The sequence below is a fragment of the Castor canadensis genome, chromosome 3 (assembly GCF_047511655.1).
Source record: "Castor canadensis chromosome 3, mCasCan1.hap1v2, whole genome shotgun sequence".
Taxonomy (NCBI): domain Eukaryota; kingdom Metazoa; phylum Chordata; class Mammalia; order Rodentia; family Castoridae; genus Castor; species Castor canadensis.
In genome coordinates this window covers 194,545,938-194,567,422 of record NC_133388.1, presented here as the reverse complement: position 1 = coordinate 194,567,422, position 21,485 = coordinate 194,545,938, and the positions used below count along the sequence as shown (strand labels likewise).

The window sequence follows — 21,485 nt, the reverse complement described above, 5'->3', positions numbered from 1 at the left end:
TATTTTTCTGACTGTGCTATTTGTGTGTTAATGGTTTGGAGGAATTCACCTATTTATTCCCCACAATAAGCCTGGTCAGTGTATGTAGTAAGGTTTCAGTAATTCATTGTTTTCCTGAAATTCAACTTTGAAATGGTGTTTAGAAATTGTGGTATATTAGGATCTGTTGGAGCACACAGATCTAAACAAGTTCCTTTAACAACAACTTGACATACAGTCATGCAGTATAGTTAGAATTAGACATTTCAAGTTGGAGAGGTAGCTCAAGCAGTAGAGTGCCTGCCTAGCAAGTGCAGAGCCCTGAGTTCAAATTCTAATATCACCAAAAAAAAAAAACCATTTACCTAGAACTCAAGACAGAGTGTTCACATCATATCTTACAGGAGAGATGGAGTCTGTGCACACTAGAAAAATCTTTGTAGAAGGAAGGGTATACCCTCTTAATTCCTTATTCTTCTCCTTCTAGGATGGGGGTATTATGCAAGGATTCACAGAGGGGACATGTGAACAGGCGAGGAATTTAATAGGCACAAAATTTCAGTCCATAGGCACTGTCCATACCATAAACAACTTTCATATGGCTTGTGATACATTGAACCAAGTTTTTCTGAGATACAAGCTAACTCAAGTGAACACAAATCTTGATATGATGTTGTCTGACTCATCAGTAAATTTAAGATTAAATTTTGAAACTTACAATATATTTTGGGGTTAGGACTTTCCCAAACAGGACAGACACCTGCTGGGACTGTAGGTGTAGGATGGTATTGTAGTTTATGGACTCCTGCTGGTTCATGTTTTGCAGAGAGCAGCAGCCTGCATTCAGCCTGTGTCCATGAGAGCACTGTGCACAGCCGGGTCTTCCAGATCTTATACAGGAATGAAGAGGTACCCATAAATGATGCGGTGATCTTCCGAGCTCATTTGCTCTTAGATGGTGAAAGGGTAAGTCGTGACTCTACCACCAGGGAAAGTGGTGGTTCCCTCACCTGACTGTTCCCTCTCATAACAGGAAATTGTGATTTAGAGTATTCATGCTCTTACTTATGTATTCATTTTTTACTGATCCTTTCATTACTTGCTCCATAAATTCTCAAGCACAAGAAGTCTCCATTGGCTAACTTACTATCTCTCTTACTCCTCACTTGCCTGTGTGTCCTTCTGTTTAAAAACTCTGTCCATGAATTCATCAGCAGATGTTCTTAAGTATCTGCCTTCTGCAGGGCTCAGTGTTGGGCTCTTGTATAAAAGATGGAATTGAAGAGAGCAACAGGGCCTCTGCTTTCAAGGTGTTGATGCCTCAGCAATAAAGCAGAAATATGATCAAGCATCTTGGCAGGTGATGTGCACTACACTGGCTGTATGTAGGAAGGAATCAAGGGATACCAGGGGTGCAGAAATGAAGTCTGGGATGGCAAAGATGGTGCTTGTCAACCATTTTACAAAGGAGCTGCCTCTCAGATGCATATACTAAGAGTCCATCAGACAGAGAAAGAGAAAGGACATGTCATGTTGACAGAAGAACAGCATGAGTAAGAGCCCAGGGTCCTTGGCACTTCATTCTCTTTGTGAAACCATGGTTAAAAATTTGTCCTTCCTCAAATTGACATGTTTGACTAAGGGCTCTCTGGAGTCCATACCATTGTTCTTACTTCCCCAGTCCTACCCTGTATCCCTACTGCCACGTTCCAGGTGATAGTTTCCTGATGGAATACCATTCATGGTGTGGAAGAGGGCTCCTATTTTATGAAACTCAAGAGTCCTCTTTCTCCCATTCTCCCATGTGGTATGCATAAGGACTCATACTGGGCATCTGATATTTTCCCCCTCTCTCATCCTGTGACATTTTGTTCACATCTTTTGTGATTTAGGTGGTTCTCCTGCGTTTTCATTCACTAATCCATCTTTCTAATTACCTAAGATTTATTGAGCACCCACTAAGTATGTAGTGTATGCTGGAGATAAAATAGTGAACAAGAGACTATCCCTGGTGTTTGGGGGCTTATGCTTTACTATTCAATCAATGCATTAGATAACTTGGTGCTACTTCATCTTAATGCCAACAGAGTCTTGCTCCTTCCCTTAACAGTTTAACTTTGTGAGGTCATAAAACATTCTGAGGTTGAACAGGAAATCTGTTTCACAGGAAATATTTTCTTCTGCAGGTCAAATTATCTCTATGAGCTAACAATTTATTACTGTGTTAGGAATCCATATGGAAGCAAACAATATTACAAGTAATCATTATATCCAAATCAGTGACAATTAAATTTAATTGGATATCTTTGTAAAAATTGTGTATTTGAAATGGATACATTAGCTCATTTCCATGGCATATCTATCTGCTTGTGACAATCAAGCACTTCTTATAGCCTAATGGCCAGAAAAATGTGTTCAAGAATGTACATAGCAATTATTGTGAATAATAGAGTTGCAGAGTGCCATCATAGAGTTGCCATTTATCCATCAAGCACAACCTACCACATGGTAGAGGGAATTCACACCTGGAGAAGATTCAGCCCATGCATTGACATTGCAAATAAGTGCTAGAAAAGACCATGGGGAGAACTAATTACCAGATAAGGAGTATATTGAGATGTCTTAATAATAATACTGGCAAATAGTGAGTATGGAAGTAGTTTGGGTATTTTATTTATATATTCCATGAGATCTCACAACTTAGAAAATACCCAGGAAGGCTTATAAAATACAGAAAAAAGGAAAAAAATAGCAATAGAATGAGCCAAAGTAGAAGGCAAACACACACACACACATGCACAAAGGAAAGTCTGGGGTAAACATAGCAAAATAAAAATGGACAAATACCTCTGGATGTTTGCTAATGGCAGCTCACACATCCAGTGTAAACTCACAGCAACCAAGGTGAAGATGGTACAGTGATTAATCACAAGATGTTTAGTGACCCCAGGAAAATGGATAGATTGCATCAAAATAGTTTTTGTGAACAAGGTTGCATTTTTATAGTGTTAAAAAAGAAATGCATGTCCTGAGTAAGAGTCCTGGATGTATGGCCATCACAGTCCTTTGGTGGCAGATGTGCAAGATACAGATTCTTGAGCCTATACAAGACCCAGTGATTCAGACATTTTTTGCAGAGTCATGAGGTAGTGAGTTGATAGTTTGGATAATTAGTCCTGGGTAGAGCTTCTATGGAAAGAAGTTAAGAACTTCTGAGACAGAGGATAAGAACCCAGTGAAGAGCAGGAAAGCAGAGGGCAGATTTGGAGAAGATAGCATCATTGCTAGTGTCATAGGAAGTGTTGCAGATACGAAGATAAAAGGGAAGTTTGAGGACACAGCATGGGGAAGTACAGGGATATGACTGAAGGTCACAGGGATATAACTGAAGGTCACAGGGATATGACTGAAGGTCACAGGGATATAACTGAAGGTCACATGTTTACCTAGTTCTAAAGGCAGGAGGCCTTTGGGAGTCAGAAAGAGCTGTTGCTCACAAAGGTCATTTGGGTATGCATATGGAAATGAAATCAAGGGTATGGTGAGGACAGGTACTGCTGTCATCCATGTGAGTGTCTATGGGCATCACAGCAGGGATAGAGACAGCTGACCAGAAATATAGAGAGCAAAAGGGTGAGCTGAATTATGGCCAAGTATAACCCACAGAACTGGGTTTAGTTAAGAAAGTTAATGGAAGTTGACTTAAAGCTCGTAATGTGAAATGGCCTTGGAAATACCACGGATAGTCCAGTGTGGTTGGGAGAAGCGAAGTTTTATTGCAGAGTGATAGAAACTCAGGTTGAGCTTTAGTATCCATTGCAATGATCTTAACACTAGTATCATCTTCCATTTATTAGATGGGTGCCATGGGGCCAGCACCGTGCTTTGTAATTTATCCCATTCCATCGATGAGGACACAGAGAATTAGAGATGTTGTTTTTCTCAGTCATACAACCAGGAACTGAGTTCCAGTGCAGGCAGTCTAATGCCAGAGAACCTTTTTTTCAGGAGCGTATAGGACCTCCATGTGAAGTTGGTGTGAGAATGGGTCCTTTATGTGCCCAGGTCCACTAGTAATAATTCTTTTATTGCTAACTTAATACTTTTTTGAGAATTGTCAAGATTTTATGTACATTTTCTTATTTAATTTAATTTATACACTTGCAGTGCTATGGGGTAATTGTGATTATTCTGCTACAATTTTACACATGACAAATGACCAAGACATTAACTCAGTGGTAGAACCAGGACTTGTACCAATGCAGCCTGACTTCAGAGCTGCCTTCTGGAGCTTGGGAGACAAGTGAAGGAGGAGGAGGAGCACATAAGGGAGTATCTGTGATATGTAGAGTTGAAAGCCATCAGTGAGAGAACGTGTAACCTTAAACAAAGACCAGGCCTGAGAAGCAGAGCCCATGAGAAAATCTGCCATATGGGATTCACTTACCAGTTGAGCTTATGGAAGTGATGTTAATCATACTGAGACTCAGTTTTCACATTTGTAAATGGGAGAGCATAGTTCTTCATTCATAATTTTACCTAAATCAAGTATGATAGTATATGACAGTGACAGTTTATTGGCTGACACATGTAGTGCTTTTATAAATATTAGCTTCTTTTTAAAATTATTTTCACTATTATACAAAACTTCTTTCTGGTGGTAAGAACATGACCCTTGGAGGGAGGTGGTGTCTTTAACTGAAATAAGACTGGCTAAGAGAAAGACGTCTCTGTGTGTGTGTGTGTATGTGTGTGTGTGTGTGTGTGTGTGTGTGTGTGTGTGTGTGTGTTTGGAGGGAAGGACAGGTAATTAACAACCAATCATGAAATGAATAGTTAGAAAAGACAGTAACTTCATTCTGGAGTATTTTTGCAAGCAAGATTTACTGAGGCATTGGGGAAGTCATAGCCAGGCTCAATGTAGCCACAGTTCCTATGTAACTGCAGCAAGTTTAAAGCTGGAGCTCACAGTGAGTTCTTGTTTTCCAGGCAAATGCATGCTTGGAAGGTGGTTGGTAGGACTTATGTTGTGAGTCTTATTTCTAGGGAACTAGTGGCAAGAGGCTGTGTTGATTTCGTTATGTGTATGAAGTGAGGTTCATGATTATGCAAAACAAAGCTACAGAGGAAATTATTTATAGCACTTGGATTCAGTAAAATGTTAGCTTTTACATGCTTTTTTTAACAACAAATTTTAAACTCTGAAGACCTAAAGATAAATTCCATCCATATGTTTCTTCCTGAATTTTGCTTAACCAGGAAGACATTTCCAAAGAGGCCTTTGGATGGGAGATTTCTGTCCCTTGCAGCATGGACACGTTCTTGCGAAGAAGTAAAAACCAAAAACGTGAGGATGGGGAAAAGCTTTATTCCTCAAAGATGTGTTAATGCTCTCCGTGCAGCAGGACCTATTCCTGGACTTGGGGTTCACAATGAGTGAAGACTAGTACCTCCTTAATGATACACAGATTAAGAATAAGTAAAGACTAGTGACTCCTTTAATGATACACAGATTAGTGGGAACATATGGCAAGAAAATAGCCAGGATATTTAGCCACAGGCCAGATGGGTATTTTCTTTTTTTTAATTTCTTTTATTCATATGTGCATACGATGTTTGAGTCATTTCTCCCCCCCTTCCCCGCCGGCCTCTCCCTTTCCCTCAGCCCCCTCCCTCTCCCCTCAACCCCCCTCGCTACCAGGCAGAAACTATTTTGCCCTTATCTCTAATTTTGTTGAAGAGAGAGTATAAGCAATAATAGGAAGGACCAAGGGTTTTTCTAGTTCAGATGAGGATAACTGTACAGGGAGTTGACTTGCATTGCTTTCCTGTACATATGTGTTACATTCTATATTAATTCTTCTTGAACTAACCTTTTCTCTAGGTCCTGGTCCCCTTCTCCTATTGGCCTCTGTTGCTTTAAAGTTTCTGCATTAGTTTCTCTGTATTGAGGGCAACAAATGCTATCTAGTTTTTTGGGTGTCTTACCTATCCTTATACCTCCCTTGTGTGCTCTCGCTTTATCATGTGATCAAAGTCCAGTCCCCTTGTTGTGTTTACCCTTGATCTAATGTCTGCATATGAGGAAGAACATACGATTTTTGGTCTTTTGGGTCAGGCTAACCTCACTCAGAATGATGTTCTCCTGTTCCATCCATTTACTTGTGAATGATAAGATTTCATTCTTCTTCATGGCTGCATAAAATTCCATTGTGTGTAAATACCACATTTTCTTAATCCATTCATCAGTAGTGGGGCATCTTGGCTGTTTCCATAACTTGGCTATTGTGAATAGTGCTGCAATAAACATGGGTGTGCAGGTGCCTCTGGAGTAACCTGTGTCACAGTCTTTTGGGTCTATCCCCAAGAGTGGTATTGCTGGATCATATGGCAGATCTATGTTAAGATTTTTAAGAAGCCTCCAGATTTTTTCCAGAGTGGTTGTACTAGTTTGCATTCCCACCAGCAGTGTACGAGGGTTCCTTTTTCCCCACATCCTCGCCAACACCTGTCAGACAGGTATTTTCAAATGAAGCAGTGGTAGATGCAAGAATTGCCTGATTCAAATAGAGCTAACAAATACCAGCTCTGCATTACCAGATCCAGGAATTTTTTCCCCAGATGCTATAAAACTGCAATGCAATTGTGAAATTACCTGAATTTTAAATGTTTACAACTTGTTTAAAACATTTTTTAAAATACCATGGGGAGCAAGCAAAACACATCTGCAGATAACACTTGGCTCATGGATCTCCAGCTTATAAACTACAAACTATTTTAATCAGAAGTGTTAAATGCTATAAGTAAAAAGAAGCAGGGCTTAGTGGTTTACAGAAGAGAAAGGCCCCAAACAGTTTGGGAGTGCAGAGGAGACTAGGTCCAGTTATGTATGTGCAGTGCTTATTCTGTGAAGACCAGTTGAGAAGAGACAGTGGTGCAATCTGGTATTTAGCATGCAAATCCCCCTTGAATGTGAGAAAAGAACTGGAGGTACCACTTTTAGGGTGTATATAACAAGCACATACTTCTTTTAAAGCTCAAGGTGAAAGGAAATGAAATGTTTAAGGGAAGGATCTCATAGTGCAAATGGTTAAATGTAATGACTCTCAAGGCAAAACTGAAGGATTTGCTTAACTATGAACTTGAGTCATGTTTGGAATGACCTCACTTTCCTTGTCATCAGCTTCTACCTCTGCACATGTGGATGACGGTGCCTGCCACACATGGTACTAGAGGGTCAGTGGTAGCTTCACCTTTGACTTTATCCCATCACTGGCAAAGTTGGTCTTCACTGCTTTCTCTAGTAGGCACTACAGAACAACTAACTCCTGCCTAAAAGAATTCCAGATGAAGTCATTTGGGAAATGAAGTTTTCAAAAGTCCTACAATAAGGAAACATGTTTAATGGTTTTTGAAACTGGGCTTTTCCCAAGCTGGCTACATAGAGGCTTTGTTTTCATCTTCCATGCAACACTCTTAGGTATCATGTTCATCCAGAACTCTGCAAAATGTGCATGCATAAATGGCATTGATTTTGTGGTGAGATTGTGTTTTTCTACTTTGGGAAATGGATTTGCCAGATATTTCATTTGAACAGAAGTTGAGTTCTAAATTCTCTTGGACTTTGTTTCTCTTGCAGGTGGAAGATGCACTGAGTGAAGTCGAGTTTCAGCTCAAGGTGGACCTACACTTTACAGACAGTGAACAGCAGTGAGTGTTGGGGAAAATCCTTGAATTGTGGTGACATGTTGTCTTTCTCCATCCCTTCCCCACTGCTGGGGATTTTAGAGTAATGATTCTATGAAGCTATAAAACTCAAAGCCCTTCTGAATGAAAGGAACTTCTGCCAGGTTTCTACATCTTTGTATTGAATGTCTGCTATTGTATTTCAACTCTCTGAAAATTGAAAATCCATTTATGTATAACCTGCTGATTAAATAAGCAGGAGGCAGCTCTCTTCTTTCCTATCACTGCTTCCTCCAGGTTTGTTCTATGGCCTCTTCCTCCTGCCCTGGGGTGAACTGTCATGTTATTTATTCTCTCTACATTCTTTTAAGAAATAAACCATCCTTTTCTCAGGCATTAAGCAGCCCAGTCAAGTGTGATACTAAAATTCTAAACTCTCGTTCAGTTTATAGGTTCTTTCCATTGCCTCTTTTCTCCACCCTACTCCAGGATCCAGGTTTTCTTGGTGGGGGGGAACTCTCAGCCAAGGGAAAAATGGGGACCTTTATATTTATTCCCTAAGTTTCTTCTGCACTATGGTTTGTGGGTCAGGTGCAGTGAGGAGAGAGAAGATGAGGGAAGATATAAGGAATCATAGTTGGCTTCTTGGAATCAGTTAAGCAGATTCCTCCATATAGTGGATGCTGAATCACCTTTGGGATATTCTCATAAGTTCCTTGAAGATGTACTCCCCTAGACACCCATGTGCTCCTGACTCAGCCACAACCTTGCAGGTTTCTGATATGGCCAGGTTACTTTGTCTTCCAGGAACTCCTTGAGTCAGGTATCTCTCCAAAGAACCTACATGTGGCTCTGGGAAATGTACAGTCACTAAACTCCATCCCACATTTATGGGAAACCCATGCTCCCAAGGCCGCTCTCTGTTACTTGGACTATTCTAGCCTCTCCCAGTTTCTTTCCTGAGGGCTTGTGTAGGACAAGTCAGAATCTAGAACCTGTGTTCCCTCAGTTCTAGGGGTATAGAGCAAACTCCCTTGAGAACCCTCTTTCTCTTGGTTAAGGTGAAGAGAGGTAAACTTCCTTTCACTTCCATTCTATTAGCAGAATCTCAGCACATGCTAACCCCTCTGCAAAAATCAACCTTCATGTCTGTTCCCTACAACACCTTCAGTGTCTTGCTTTTCCCTTTGGAGAACGGGGAATCAGGAGGGTGATAGGTTGATGCTGGTGAACTGTTCCCTTATCCCTTCAAATTCGGACTCCCTCTCAGGACTTTCTGCTGTTTCCCAAGGTCTGTCTCACCCCTGAATTCTGTCTAATTATTTTTGGGGTTTTTCGCATTGTGGAAAGTTGACTCAGAAGAGATTTGAATTTAAAAAATGACACAATGACTAGCGGGTATTGAGACTAAACATGTGCTGAAGTGTAGCTGGTGGTGCTTAGTCCTTAGGCTGGTGAAAAGATCTGTCCATGATACTGAAATAGTGTCTGGGGTCAATCCCACAGATTCCTCTCTTGTTCTGGTTTTTGATGTTTTTTGGGGGGGATGGGTGGTTATAGTTCTGTGATTTGAACTTGTTGCAAGGCAAGCACTCTACACTTGAGCCCTACTCCCAGCCCTTTCCGCTGTAATAACTTTTCTAAAAAGTCTTGTGTTTATATCCATACTGGTCTGGACTGCAATCTTCCTATTTAAGCTTTCCAGCATAGCTGGGATGACAGGCATGTGACACTGCATCTAGGAATTTTTTTCTGGCGTTGCCTTGAACCACACTCCTTCTGATCTCTGACTTCCGAGTAGCTAGGATTACTGTGTGAGCCACTTCTCTTTAACATGACACACTTCTCTCATCGCATCAGTTTCCCCTTGGTGAAGTGGCGGATGATTGAGAAAACCCATGTCTACTTTCAGAATCAAAGCCCCTGCTTCTCCAGTTCTCATGCCCTCCTCTACCATCACCATTCCAGTAACCCACTTATGCCGTGTGCCTCCTTTCTTCAGAGGCTTTCATCTGTCGCTCCAGAGCAGACATTTCCAATTAGCCACAGAATCCTGCCACTGCCCAGAAATAACTCTCCAATAATTCTTTAAGAAACTTATTGATAAACCAGAGTGTACACAGCTAATGATACCTCTTGCCAGCCAAAGAGGAGTTAATGGAGAGACTGAATACAGGAAGCTATTAAAAGAGTATAAAATTACAGCAACTTAGGCTCCATACTCATCAAGTATGAAATATGGAGCAAATCCCTGTATTGCCCCAAATCTCAGTAGTCTTGTTTATGCAGTGGGCACCATTATTAGGTCTGTTATGAAGATTAAGAGAGACAGCATATGTGACAGGCCAGGGTACAGCCTATTAGATAAATGCCTTCTTCATCTTTTTTGGCTTCCTGGATGCAAGCAAAGGAAGGCTTCAATGTGTTATTTCCTCTTCTACAACACAAAGCACTTAATAACAACTACAGCAGTGGACTTTTGTGGGACATAAGATTAGGTAAGAGGAGCAGGAAGCCAGAGGCTGGGGAAAATTGGAAATGCCATGTTTTTTCACTTTCATAAATTGAGTTTAAGGATGATAAGGCATGTGTAGTATATCCTGGGGGAAGATATTAGGCCTTGAAGCATTACTAAGTCATTCAGCTTCCCTAGTACTATGTAGAAGCAAACAATAGGGAGCAAAATACATAAGCCTGGCATCTAATACCAGAGTCACAGGGGCTCTTGAAGACTGTCTCATCCAGTGACACTCAATGTAGTGGGATGATTCTACACCCTGGGAACATGTAGCCATGTCCAGAGGGGTGGGGGGCGGGTGGAGATGATACTGGTATTTAGAGACCAGAGATGCTGCTGGACATTTCACAATGCATGGGATAGCTCTGCTCCACAGCAAAGCATTATTCAGGTCCAAAGTCAATGTTGCCCAGGTGGAGCTGCCCTGGTCTAGCATTTGTATTTCCTGCTTTGCAGAGTCTCGTCAGCATTTGCCTGCACAGGACCAACGAGCTCATTCCTTCTGATCATGTCATTTTTTTGTCCATAAATAGCTCTCTCAAATAGGAAATTCTGTTTTACTTCATGAAGTGATTCATCTTTGTGTGCCTTCCCATCATTGACCTCAATTTTATTCCTTTTGGATTCCCAGAAAAAATTCTAGTTTAGGTTGTTGTTCAGGTAAGGAAAGCTCTTTAAGTCAACCCTTCATCTCCAGGTAAATACTGGAATCTCTCCCTGGCAGTGTGATTTCCCTTTTAAGAACCTAGGCATTCTTCTCTCTGTGCTGTCAGGTTTACTTCTGAATTCTCAAATTGAATCTCTACCCCCAGGAACTGAACTTGGTCCCCATGAAAGGGCGATATCCTTTTCAGAGCACAGAAGAGCAATCACCTCCTTCCTTCTTAATACTTTTTAACATTTTTAGTGGTACTGGGGATTGTACTCAGGGCCTCACGCTTGATAATTAAGCATTCTACTAGTTGGCCACATGCCTCCAGTCCTTTTCTTTTAGTTTGTTTTGGAAAAACAAGGTAAGGTCACATGTTTTTGCCTGGGTGGCCTTGAATTTGAATCTTTCTATCTTAGCCTCCCAAATATCTGGGGCAGGTGTGTTTCACTATGTCTGAACTCCTTTTTAATCCTTTACTCTTATCCATGTGGCTTGAATTTTGTTACCATTTTTTGCCTCTTTGCTACACTGAGATATGTTTAACTTCCTGCTGGTCATGGCCTATGGATAGTTTTGTGACTCCCAGGGGGCTGTGTCTGAATGGACTCAAAGCAATACTGAACAGTAACTCAGAACAGACTGGAATAAAAAAGACCTAATATAGCATTTTGATTTTGCCTTGTGACTTTGAATAAGTTAACTGACTCACATTGACTTTACTTCTGCTTCTAAACATGGAATAATGTTAGTAAATATCTCATGAGAGTTTTACAGAGAAAGGGGAAAGGCAACATGTCCATTTTATAGTAAGGCCCCCATGAATTATTGTCTGAATTAAAGTAAATATAAGTGGCAACCACTTTCTGAGATTTGGGGTGGATTCCTTAACCTCTCCTGGCCAGGTTTCCTTCTTGTGAACAACAAGTCTGTTCCATGTAGTTGGTTTGTGGAGTCACATGGGGTCCCAGGTATTTGGGGGGGTCTCATACTTGGATTCATTTGCACACAAGAAACAAAGATTCTAAGCAGCAGGAGTCACCTCCCATCACCTCCCCTCCCCATTCCCTCTTTCCTCACCTGTGGAGGGAGGAACTTCCTCTCTCTATTTCACTCCTGGAAGATGCTCGTTGAGGTTTTCCACATAATCTGCTTCAGCACAACTTGCAGCGCTGTGTGACTGTTTTTTCCAGAGGTCACGATTCCTGTTGGTTCACCTGGAGGCCAATTATGATGGCTTTTATTTAGAGAAGAATCAGTCCCTATTCATAATAAAAAATGCTGTTGGGCCTTGCCTGCCAGTTGGTTGTCTCTTAGGATGGGACATTCAGCCATGACAAAGTGCTAGAGCAGAGATGGGGTGAGGGGACATGAAACTGGCCAGACTGTTTAAGCATTGAGCTTTGGAGCCATGCATGATTTTGACCACTCAGTCAATCAGTTGTTCATCTTAATAAGCACATGCTTGACCAACTTCACAGTATGCCAGTTCTTGGTGAGGTGCTGGAGATGCACAGCTGAATTAGCTGCAGCTCTTGTTCTTAGGAGTAGAAATCTAATAAAAAGCACAGGCTCATCAAGTCAGCAGAGCATTGTAAGAGCAGTGCTGGAGCCTGTGGGGGCAATAAGGAGGGAAAGAGGACCTGGAGGGCTGGAGCACTGAAGGATGGACATCATAATCATTGCTAGTGTGTGGGCTTGGTGTCAGTGACAACAGAGCTAAGTCCGAGAACCACAGTATAGCTTCATTTTTTTCATTTAACAATCATGGGAAAAATGGTTCCTACCAGGCAGAATTTTTGAGGACTGAATAAGGCAATGCATGTCCAGCACTCAATCCATGGACAGCCTGCATTGTGGACCTGTTTAGATGACAGCAGGGACAACCCACTGTCACTCATGTATCACTGACTTGCCTTTCAGGCTGAGGGATGTAGCTGGTGCACCAATGATCAGCAGTCGTACACTTGGTCTGCACTTCCACCCTCGGAGGGGTCTACACCACCAGGTCCCTGTCATGTTCGACTACTTCCACCTGTCGGTGATCTCAGTGACCATTCATGCTGCCTTGGTGGCTCTGCAGCAGCCCCTGATCAGGTATGAAGTTAGGGTCAGCCCTGGGGCATGGAGACCCACCTTCTATCACCAGGGTGGCTGGGATGCCCAGAGTTTTCTATGGGAGGTCAGCCAAGACCAAAGAAGCTTCTCTAATGCTGTGGGTGTAGGCTTGAGCCTTGCTGAGAGGAGCAGAAGAGGTGGGGAAGAGGTTGGATAGAGGATCCAGAATGAGGCAGACAGTGGTAGAGCCTAGGAGGTGAAGACCAGCGAACTATGGCTCACACTGAGAGGACTTGGATTCTTCAGCTGGATTCACTTTATTCTAAGTGTTTCTCTAAAACTAGAGCACTAAAGTGTCTCATCTACATAAAGTTTTAGTGAAGATAGGGCTAGGTATGGGGCAGGGGTTCCATCCTGACTCTTCTCTCCAGTTGTTACTTGTTAACGTGCAGGTTCACTTATAAGATCTTTTGCTTTTGCCCTTCAGTAACTTGCTTCAGAACACCTCCAAGGTCCTGGGAAGTACTTATTAATTCTATAACTGGGTTGACAGGACTGACAATAACTAGTACAGTATGTGACACATGGCCTTTCACAATCTCAGTGTGACCAAATGTGTACATTTAGGTTATCCAAAACATCATGCATGCATATGGGCAAATGATGCACATGTGCAATGGGATATTTAGGGTCAGAATCTTGTAACATAGAGTTTTGGAAGAAATTTGTCCCAGTGCTCCTTTTTGGGACAGCTCCTAGGTATTGAGAATTTAAATGCATGTGAGGTTGAGTCCTCACAAATATTGCTGTCAGGGGCCTAGCGCCTGCTGTTCTCTGCTGAGGTCTGTGAGTAGGACATGAGATACCCATATTAAGCCATGGGATATGGCTCCTAATCAACTCTGACCCTGGACATTTTGAACTGGTCATTGTGGCCATGTGGCAATTTCAGATACTGACCAAGACTAGTAAAGATGCCAGATATGTATTAAATAATTAGAATCGAGAGACTGAGAAGTGCTGCCCAAGTAGAGTAGGTGGCTAGTGGGCAAGGTGAGATGGAGTCTGAAAAGGCAAAACTGGGTTACATAGGAGAAGGTTTGGAGTAGTTTTAGCTTGTGGCAGAAGGAAATCTCACACAAGAGGTAAAATGAGAGCACACATCAGGAGCTAAGAGAATGGGGAACTGAGGAGTGCAGACAGCTGGCAAGAAGCAACTCCAATCCTGGAGCCATGGGCTAAGGTCAGGTAGTACATGGTGCTCTGTGTTCTACTGAGCTTTTGGAGAGTTTCCGGTCATTGATTGGCATCCTCAATGAAAACTGGGTTCTGAAGATAAAGGATACACATGGATCAGTGGGTCCACAGGGCTCTCATTCTTCTTCCATTGGGTAGGTACTTATTGAAGGCTTGCTGTGCTCCATGAAGGATGTCAAGATCTACACAGTGCACGCTGCTATGGGACATATAGTAGCGTTCTCTGAAGAGATCTTTAGAGAGCTCATGGTGCAGTGGAGTGGACCAATCTGCATATATGGTTTCCTGTTGTACAGTGGTATTATCTGTATATTTCTTCTTTCTTTTTTTGGTGGTACTGGGGATTGAATTCAGGTCCTTATGCTTGCTAGTAGATGTTCTACCACTTAAGTTATGCCCCTCAGCCCCTGATCTGCAAATATGGAATTATAACATAGTAAAGCTGTTATAAGAGAGTCTGACTTTTAAAAATGCTGGAAGATCCATCATTACAGGAATACAGGAAAGCAGACCTGACTTTGGGTAGATAAGGAAAAATGGAATCCAGAAAGTAGCAGAGTACTATTGTCTTGAAAAGCATATTCTCCAGCTGTTTGCTCATTGAGGATTGGCAAAAATTCCTCAGTGCAGGGTTCATGGTGGTATTAGTTTGCCATCACAGAGGCTGACAAAGCAAAACTGATGGCCAAAGGCTGTATCCTAGGATAAGAGGGTTGTCCTGCTGGAGGCCAGGTAGCCACCCAAGTAGGAAAGGAAGCACCTTTCCAGATGGTTCTGGAGTCAAGAGTGAAGTGTCCCTCTAAAGCTAGAGTCAGAGCTATCTTACTGTCTAGCGCCATCACTTGTTTTCTGGGAATCTTTGGATACATCACTAACTTCTCTAAACTTCCATTTCAACATGTAAGCATAAAAACAAACATACAAAGAAGTAGACAGAGAGAATATTTTTAAAATAGGGGGTGATACTAAACCAACAAGGATGATCTGTTGGTGAAATGAAATGGAGCATAGAGCATCTCACATGGTGAGAACATGCTTGATTCAAGGCAAGTGACTGAGCTTGAGACAATTCTAGAAGAATAGACCTTGGAAGTTCAGAGATGAATAGATCAGAGATCTGACATTAAAAGGCTTATATGCTGTGAGCTCCAATTCATCTGGTAAACAGAGGGTTGTGCAAAGTATCAGGGAGTGCAGTGTTGGGCAGGTGTTAAAATCATGGACTGGCATGCTTTTTTCTCTGAGGTGGCAACTTTGAGCCCTGCTTGTTTACTCTGTGGGCTTCAGTTTCAGTGTGCACCTGGAGACTATTAGAAGGATTAAATGAGATAGTGCATGGGAAACCCTTGGTCATGCATTCAATAGAAAAATTTTTGTTTAGCAGATACCATAACCCAGACCCTGGTCTTGGGCAGGTATCTAGCACTGATAAGTACTTAGTAAATGGTGAGTTTCTCTTAGGTTGGAGAAAAGCGTTTCTGCTTGAGACTTGAAGGGAAATTTTCCCAAAAAAAATGGCCTTTGTGCTCCAGCCAGGCAACAAGAGACTGTGATAGTGAAAAATGAATTTGGGAGGGTAAACTGTAGCTAGCTTTTAATGACATAATTAATGATGCATTAAGGAATTGAAAATCCATTTGTTGTGTTAAGGAAGCATTGACATTTGGAGCAGGAGAACACTCCAATCGCCCCAAAAGTCTTGTGTTCTCTCAAAATCCCTCCAGCAGCTGAGGTGGGCTGAGCTGGAAGTTAATGAAAGTGGAGGCAGGAGGCTTAGGGAGGAGACAGGTATCAGACCCCCTGAAGCAGCCATGGGGACCAAGTTCACTCTGTGGCTGTTGGGAGTCTTGGTGTTATCTTGCTGAGGATTTGAGGAGCTGGGGAATCTTAGCAGAACATTTGACCTGATGGGGAACACTCTCCTGAGACTATCTGCAACAGCCTTTTAGGAGAGGAGCAAAGAGAACTGCAGTGAGAGCTTGAACTTCTTCATGGATAGAGTAAAAATAGACCTCTTTTCTGCTCTCTAGGTTCTACAGGAAGAGTTTGTCTTAGTTCACAGTAGCTAGAACAAAGGGAACCCTTTAAGCTTGTGGGAAATACCTGTAAAATAGGGCAAGCACTACCTTTCCCAGAAAAGCAGGTTTTCACAGCATCTGTTAGATCCAATAAGTATGGAGCAGGGTAAAATTTAAGCTTAACCTAAAAAGACCTTCTGCCTTTACTGAGACAGACTGAAGAAAAGAAATCTAACTTTTAACCCTCATATGGCTATAGCTGATTTTCTCCAGATGGATACCCATTAACTGGAAAGCTAATTAGAGTAAATAACACTTAAGTAAATAACAAGTATTACAGTTATTGGTTTGTAATCTTTACCCTGTATACACAGACCTGTTGTACTTTAATTCTAGAATGTTCCTTTTACCCATCTTCCAGCTGAGTGGTAAGCCAACTTCAACTCTTGATTCAAACCAAATCAGAATTATGATAATACTATATTATACAGTTATGCCTTTGTAAAGAGTTGAAGTTTGGTTCCAGGTCCCCCTCAGGTACCAAAATCTGTGGATGCTCAAGACTCATATAAAATGGAATGGTGTTCGCATATACCTATGTACATCCTCTGGTATAGAGTAGATTATTGGGATCTATGGGTAAATGGTTCCCAGGAGACCATCACTGAGGAAAAGTTGCGAAGACTCGGGATGCATGGAGTTCAGTACTGTACTGTGGGTGCTTGATTCATTTTTTCCTGTAATGGTGCCCAACTTGCACTAAAGATACTCTGCCTTTCAGCAAATCTCAAATTTTCATTTGATCACTTCAATTAAGTGCAGTAGCTTACCTTGCTTATGGGGCATTATTTGCTTTTGGGGAGGCATGTTTGCACAAAATTAAGTGCAGGGAAGCATTTGGTAGGTCACATGTAACTTAAACACAACTGATAATAACACAGAACTGACTGCTTGAGAGCTTCAACTGAGCTGTGCAATGCAAGCATAAGAATTTAAAATTTTTCTTTTTGAAATTTCTTTTTTTGGGTGGTAGTACTGGGGTTTGAACTCAGGTCTGGTGCTTACTAGGCACGTGCTTTGACATTTGAGCCATTCTGCCAGTCTTTGTTTTTTTTAATTTAATTATTATTTTTTGACTATATCAAAAATGTGTATGATAAATCTGGGAGTAAGGTGGGATTACTCTATCTTAAGCCATTTCTATACTACTTATAACATTTAATACAGTGTAAATGATAAGTAGATACTTATTATACCTTATTGTTTGATCACTTTGCTGTTTAATTATAAGAAAAATCTGTACATATTCAATATAGACACTTTGTTTTCTGAATATTTTCAACCCATGGTTGGTTGAATCTGTGGAACCAAGGATAAGGAAGTTTGACTGTAATTGTGATATTGTCAACAATAGTGATAGATATACATATGTATGTATGATTGCTCTCTCTCTATATATACAGAGAGAGAGTTACTATTGATAATACACATAAAATCATTTTATATATAATCATATATCATTACATACATAAAATAATTATTCTGTATGTAATGATTTGTTTATGTGTATAATATATATGTGAATATATTTTGTATAATTATTATGTATGTAATAATGATTTATAATAAATATATATTATATTATCAACCATAGTTACTACACTTATCACATCATCACTCTTTGCCGCACTTTGTACTTAAAGCTTCACATCCACCACACATTTCACGTGTGTTACAACCATCTAACAGATGGGAAGACAGAAGCAGTGGAGGCTGAAACCTTGCCTGTGTCTCACAGTGTGTAGGCTGCTGAGAGGATGTTGCCTGGCCTGACAGATAGCATTCATGGCTGCACCCCTTACTACTGGCCACATCCTCCTTGAGTGCCACTTCTGACTACTTCTGACTATTCATCCTTTTCACAGAGCTTGTTAGTAAGCTGCTCTTCTCTGCTCACCAGCCTCAGTTTACCTCTGTTGCCATTCTGCCTATTGTTTGTCTGCCTTCCTCCCTCAGTTAATGTGTCTTTAAGGGGATAGCCACACATCCATCACCTTTCACCCTAGACCCATGGTCTGGAATGTAGCATAAGCCTAATAGTTGGATAAATGAATTAAACAGGAACAGAATATGAACTTTATTTCCCTGTCACTGTTTTAGACAGGAACTTAGGTCTCTTGGGTAAAGCTCACCACGGTTCTCTTGAGAAGTATGGTAAAGATGATGTCACCTATGGCTATTTATTGTCAAAATTCTGTTTGCTATCAGAGACCTTAAATCTGCCTGGGGGGTTAAAACATACCTATGAAATATTAATAACAATATGAATAATAATATGAAATAATGAACTCTTAGGTTATTTGGTAAATGAGGTCTGAAAGGAAGGAAAACAATGATAATTGATGAAAATTAAAAAGGTTAAGGCAGGGGAGTTGACAGCAAACCCTAGTAAGATAGTCTCACGATCACATTGCCTTTCCTAAAATCGATTGTTGCCAGCATACCGTGTCAGCTGATCATTACAGTGAATCACAGAGCTGGACAGAATCCTTGTGTTTATTTGTTGAACAGATTACAATATTCTCAGTTAGCACAGGTATAGGGAGTGCTTTGTCAGTTGTGAAAGCCTTTGACATTCTGCTTGACTCTCATATGAATCGTGGAGGTAGATACTATTTCTTCCATAGAAAGGCAAACAAGTTCTGGGAAGGAACAAAGGGTGAGAGGAGCTCACTCCTGGTGATGCCCATAAGGAGCAGACACAGGAGTCAGAGCATATGTAGTTGGGCCTGCTCTTCTGCTTCTGGTCAGGAACCTCTTCATCTCACCCCTCTGGTTGACACAGCCTTGGACTTCAACCTCAGTATCTCTCAACAGGCGTGCTCTTGGCATTTAGGGTGAGCATCTTTTTGTACAATTGTAGGATGTGTATCGTCTATGGTTCCCAAGCTTACCTGCCGGTTGGATCCCCTAGTCAATCACAACATTCAAAATATTCTGTCCACACACACCCTCAGGAGCTAACTTCTCCTTGTAAATCTACTTCATGGGCTCCCCAGGAACACCCCTCAAGGGGGCCAAAGCATTGTCACCATTGCTTTCTCTACACCCTGTTTCTCTCCCTTCACTTTTCTTCTTTCTAGTTTTACTCGTCCGGGAAGAGGCTCCTGGCTTGGTAAAGGAGGCCCAGAGGCAGGACAAGAGCAGTCCATCATTTCTCTGGAAAACCTGGTCTTTGGAGCTGGATACTGCAAGCCGACTTCCTCGGAGGTAATGTCTGCACTGGTTCAAAGGCCCGGTGGCCCACAAACCTCACTTTGCAATGTGTGTTCTATGAGATCCCCACTTCTTTCAAATGCCCCACCCCACCGTGAGAGTCTTTGCTGTGTTTATCCCTTTCCCTCACTATCCATCCATCATTCTCTTCATCATTGCAGCATTTCTCAAACTCATTCCGAATGCCAAGCCTTACAGTAGATACACTGAATATGGTCCTAAGATAGCACCTCTTACATGTGGTCCCTTTGGAGACTATGTTGTGAGGGGGCTTCCCTAAGACTGTGTGACAACACTAAAGCCTGTTGGCATTGAGTCATGCCTGCTTTCAAAACCTGGTTCCATCATTGATTTGTTCACTCTCTGAGCATCAGTTTCCACACCCATAGAGTGGGATCACTAACAATTAATAATGTTACAGAGGTATGTGTATCCAATGTTGATGTGAATGTAAAGATCTTAGCCCAGTAGCTAGTGTTCAGTAGTCACTTAATAAATATGCCTATTTATTAATAGATCCTTCTTATTCCTTCTTCCCACAAGGAGACTTCAACTGTTATTCTGTGATGTGCAGGTTGGCCATGTATACTACAATTTTCCATATTTCTCTTAAGCCACATGTGATGTCTTTTTATTGGTGGCCTGCACAGAAATAATCAGCCTGAATTATTCAGTTACCAGAGAAACAAAACCAGTGTGTTGGAATTCTTCCTTACCATAAGGAATTAGCTCATACAATTACGGAGGCTGAGAAGTCTCCAGATCTGTATTCAGCAGTCTAGAGACACGGGAGAGTTGATGGTGTTATAATCCAAGTGTAAGTACAAATGCGGGAAAAAACCGATGTCGCAGATCAGCAACAGTAAGAGAGCCAAACTTGTCCTTCATTGGCTTACTCTCACTTTTATTCTATTCAGACCCTCACTGGATTGGATGAATTCCATCCATATTAGGTAGTGCAGTCTGTTTTACTCAATCTATCAGTTAAACACTGATCTCATTCAGAAAAATCTTCATGGAGAAAGAGAGGAAAAAACCCTCACAGACATTGAGTATCTGGACACTTTGCGGCCCATACAAGTTGATACATAAGAGTAATCATGACATGAATGTGAAAGGCTTTTTGTGCTCCGCTAGCTCCCCAAAAGAGGTACTCCAGGTTCACAGAGCTGGACTCTCTGTGCCCAGACTATTCAGAATAGCAGGTAACGCACTCACCTTGTTTTCCCACGATACCATCTTTCCCAGTTCTAAGACCCAACCAGGAGATATCTAAAAGCTGCCCAAGCTATATCCCCATCAAGGTCAAGTTGCTCTGTCACATGTTCTTGTGATCATGAAGAACAAAGATGAGGGCTACTAAGACTTGGGGCCTGAAACTAGAATGGGGTTTGGTGTCACACAAAGAGCAGACATAAAAGTCAAATAGGACCAGTTTAGGAATGGAGTCTAATGACCTACACAAGCAGGAATTCTGTCAACCACTGAGCTTCTCAGAACTTGGTATCCCGAGTACCAATATTGTACTTATGAATGAGTGAGGGAGAGATTGGACAGCAGGGAACCTGACATCATGAGGTTGGCCCCTCTCTGTTACCTCCTATGCACAGTGTCTTAGTGCTACAGCACAGTATGAGGCAAGGAGAAAAGGCTCTCCATCCTCAAGGGCAACAGCAGAGCCCTTATCCTACAGTAGATGTGTGGTATGCCTCTAGGTCATCTCCCACACCCTTGCTGCTGGAGCGCTGATAACTGACTCTGTAGGACCAGTCACTCTTTAGAATTCCCCTGGCATTGGGTGAAACATTTTCTGTGAATGCATCACAGTCTAACTTTTCCCCCACCCAGCTCTTCTCTCTCATACCCCACAATGCACTGGCCTGGACAGTCTCCCCAGCAGGCAGACCTACCAGCAGAGAATCTTCAGCTCAGACTGTCTGCTGAGTGACATGGCCTGGGACATTTGTGACTGTCAATGGTTACATTTCAGTTCAAAGCATCTTCAACACTAGCATCCCATGCTTTAGGCCCTTAGCTGGTGCCA

The 21,485-nt window shown here is 41.7% G+C and overlaps 1 protein-coding gene across 2 annotated transcripts in view; it reads left to right on the top strand.

The window, feature by feature from the left end:
- The window catches only part of Fam135b (family with sequence similarity 135 member B), a 313,120-nt gene that overhangs the window by 199,189 nt on the left and 92,446 nt on the right, over positions 1-21,485 (top strand). For both annotated transcript variants that reach the window (XR_012446457.1, XM_020188245.2), the window contains exons 4-7: positions 806-945; positions 7,619-7,689; positions 12,756-12,929; positions 19,309-19,435. Coding sequence is in view for 1 of the 2 variants with exons in the window: in XM_020188245.2 (XP_020043834.2) it covers positions 806-945; positions 7,619-7,689; positions 12,756-12,929; positions 19,309-19,435 (512 nt within the window). In the remaining variant the exon portion in view is untranslated. The remainder of the gene's footprint in view (positions 1-805; positions 946-7,618; positions 7,690-12,755; positions 12,930-19,308; positions 19,436-21,485) is intronic.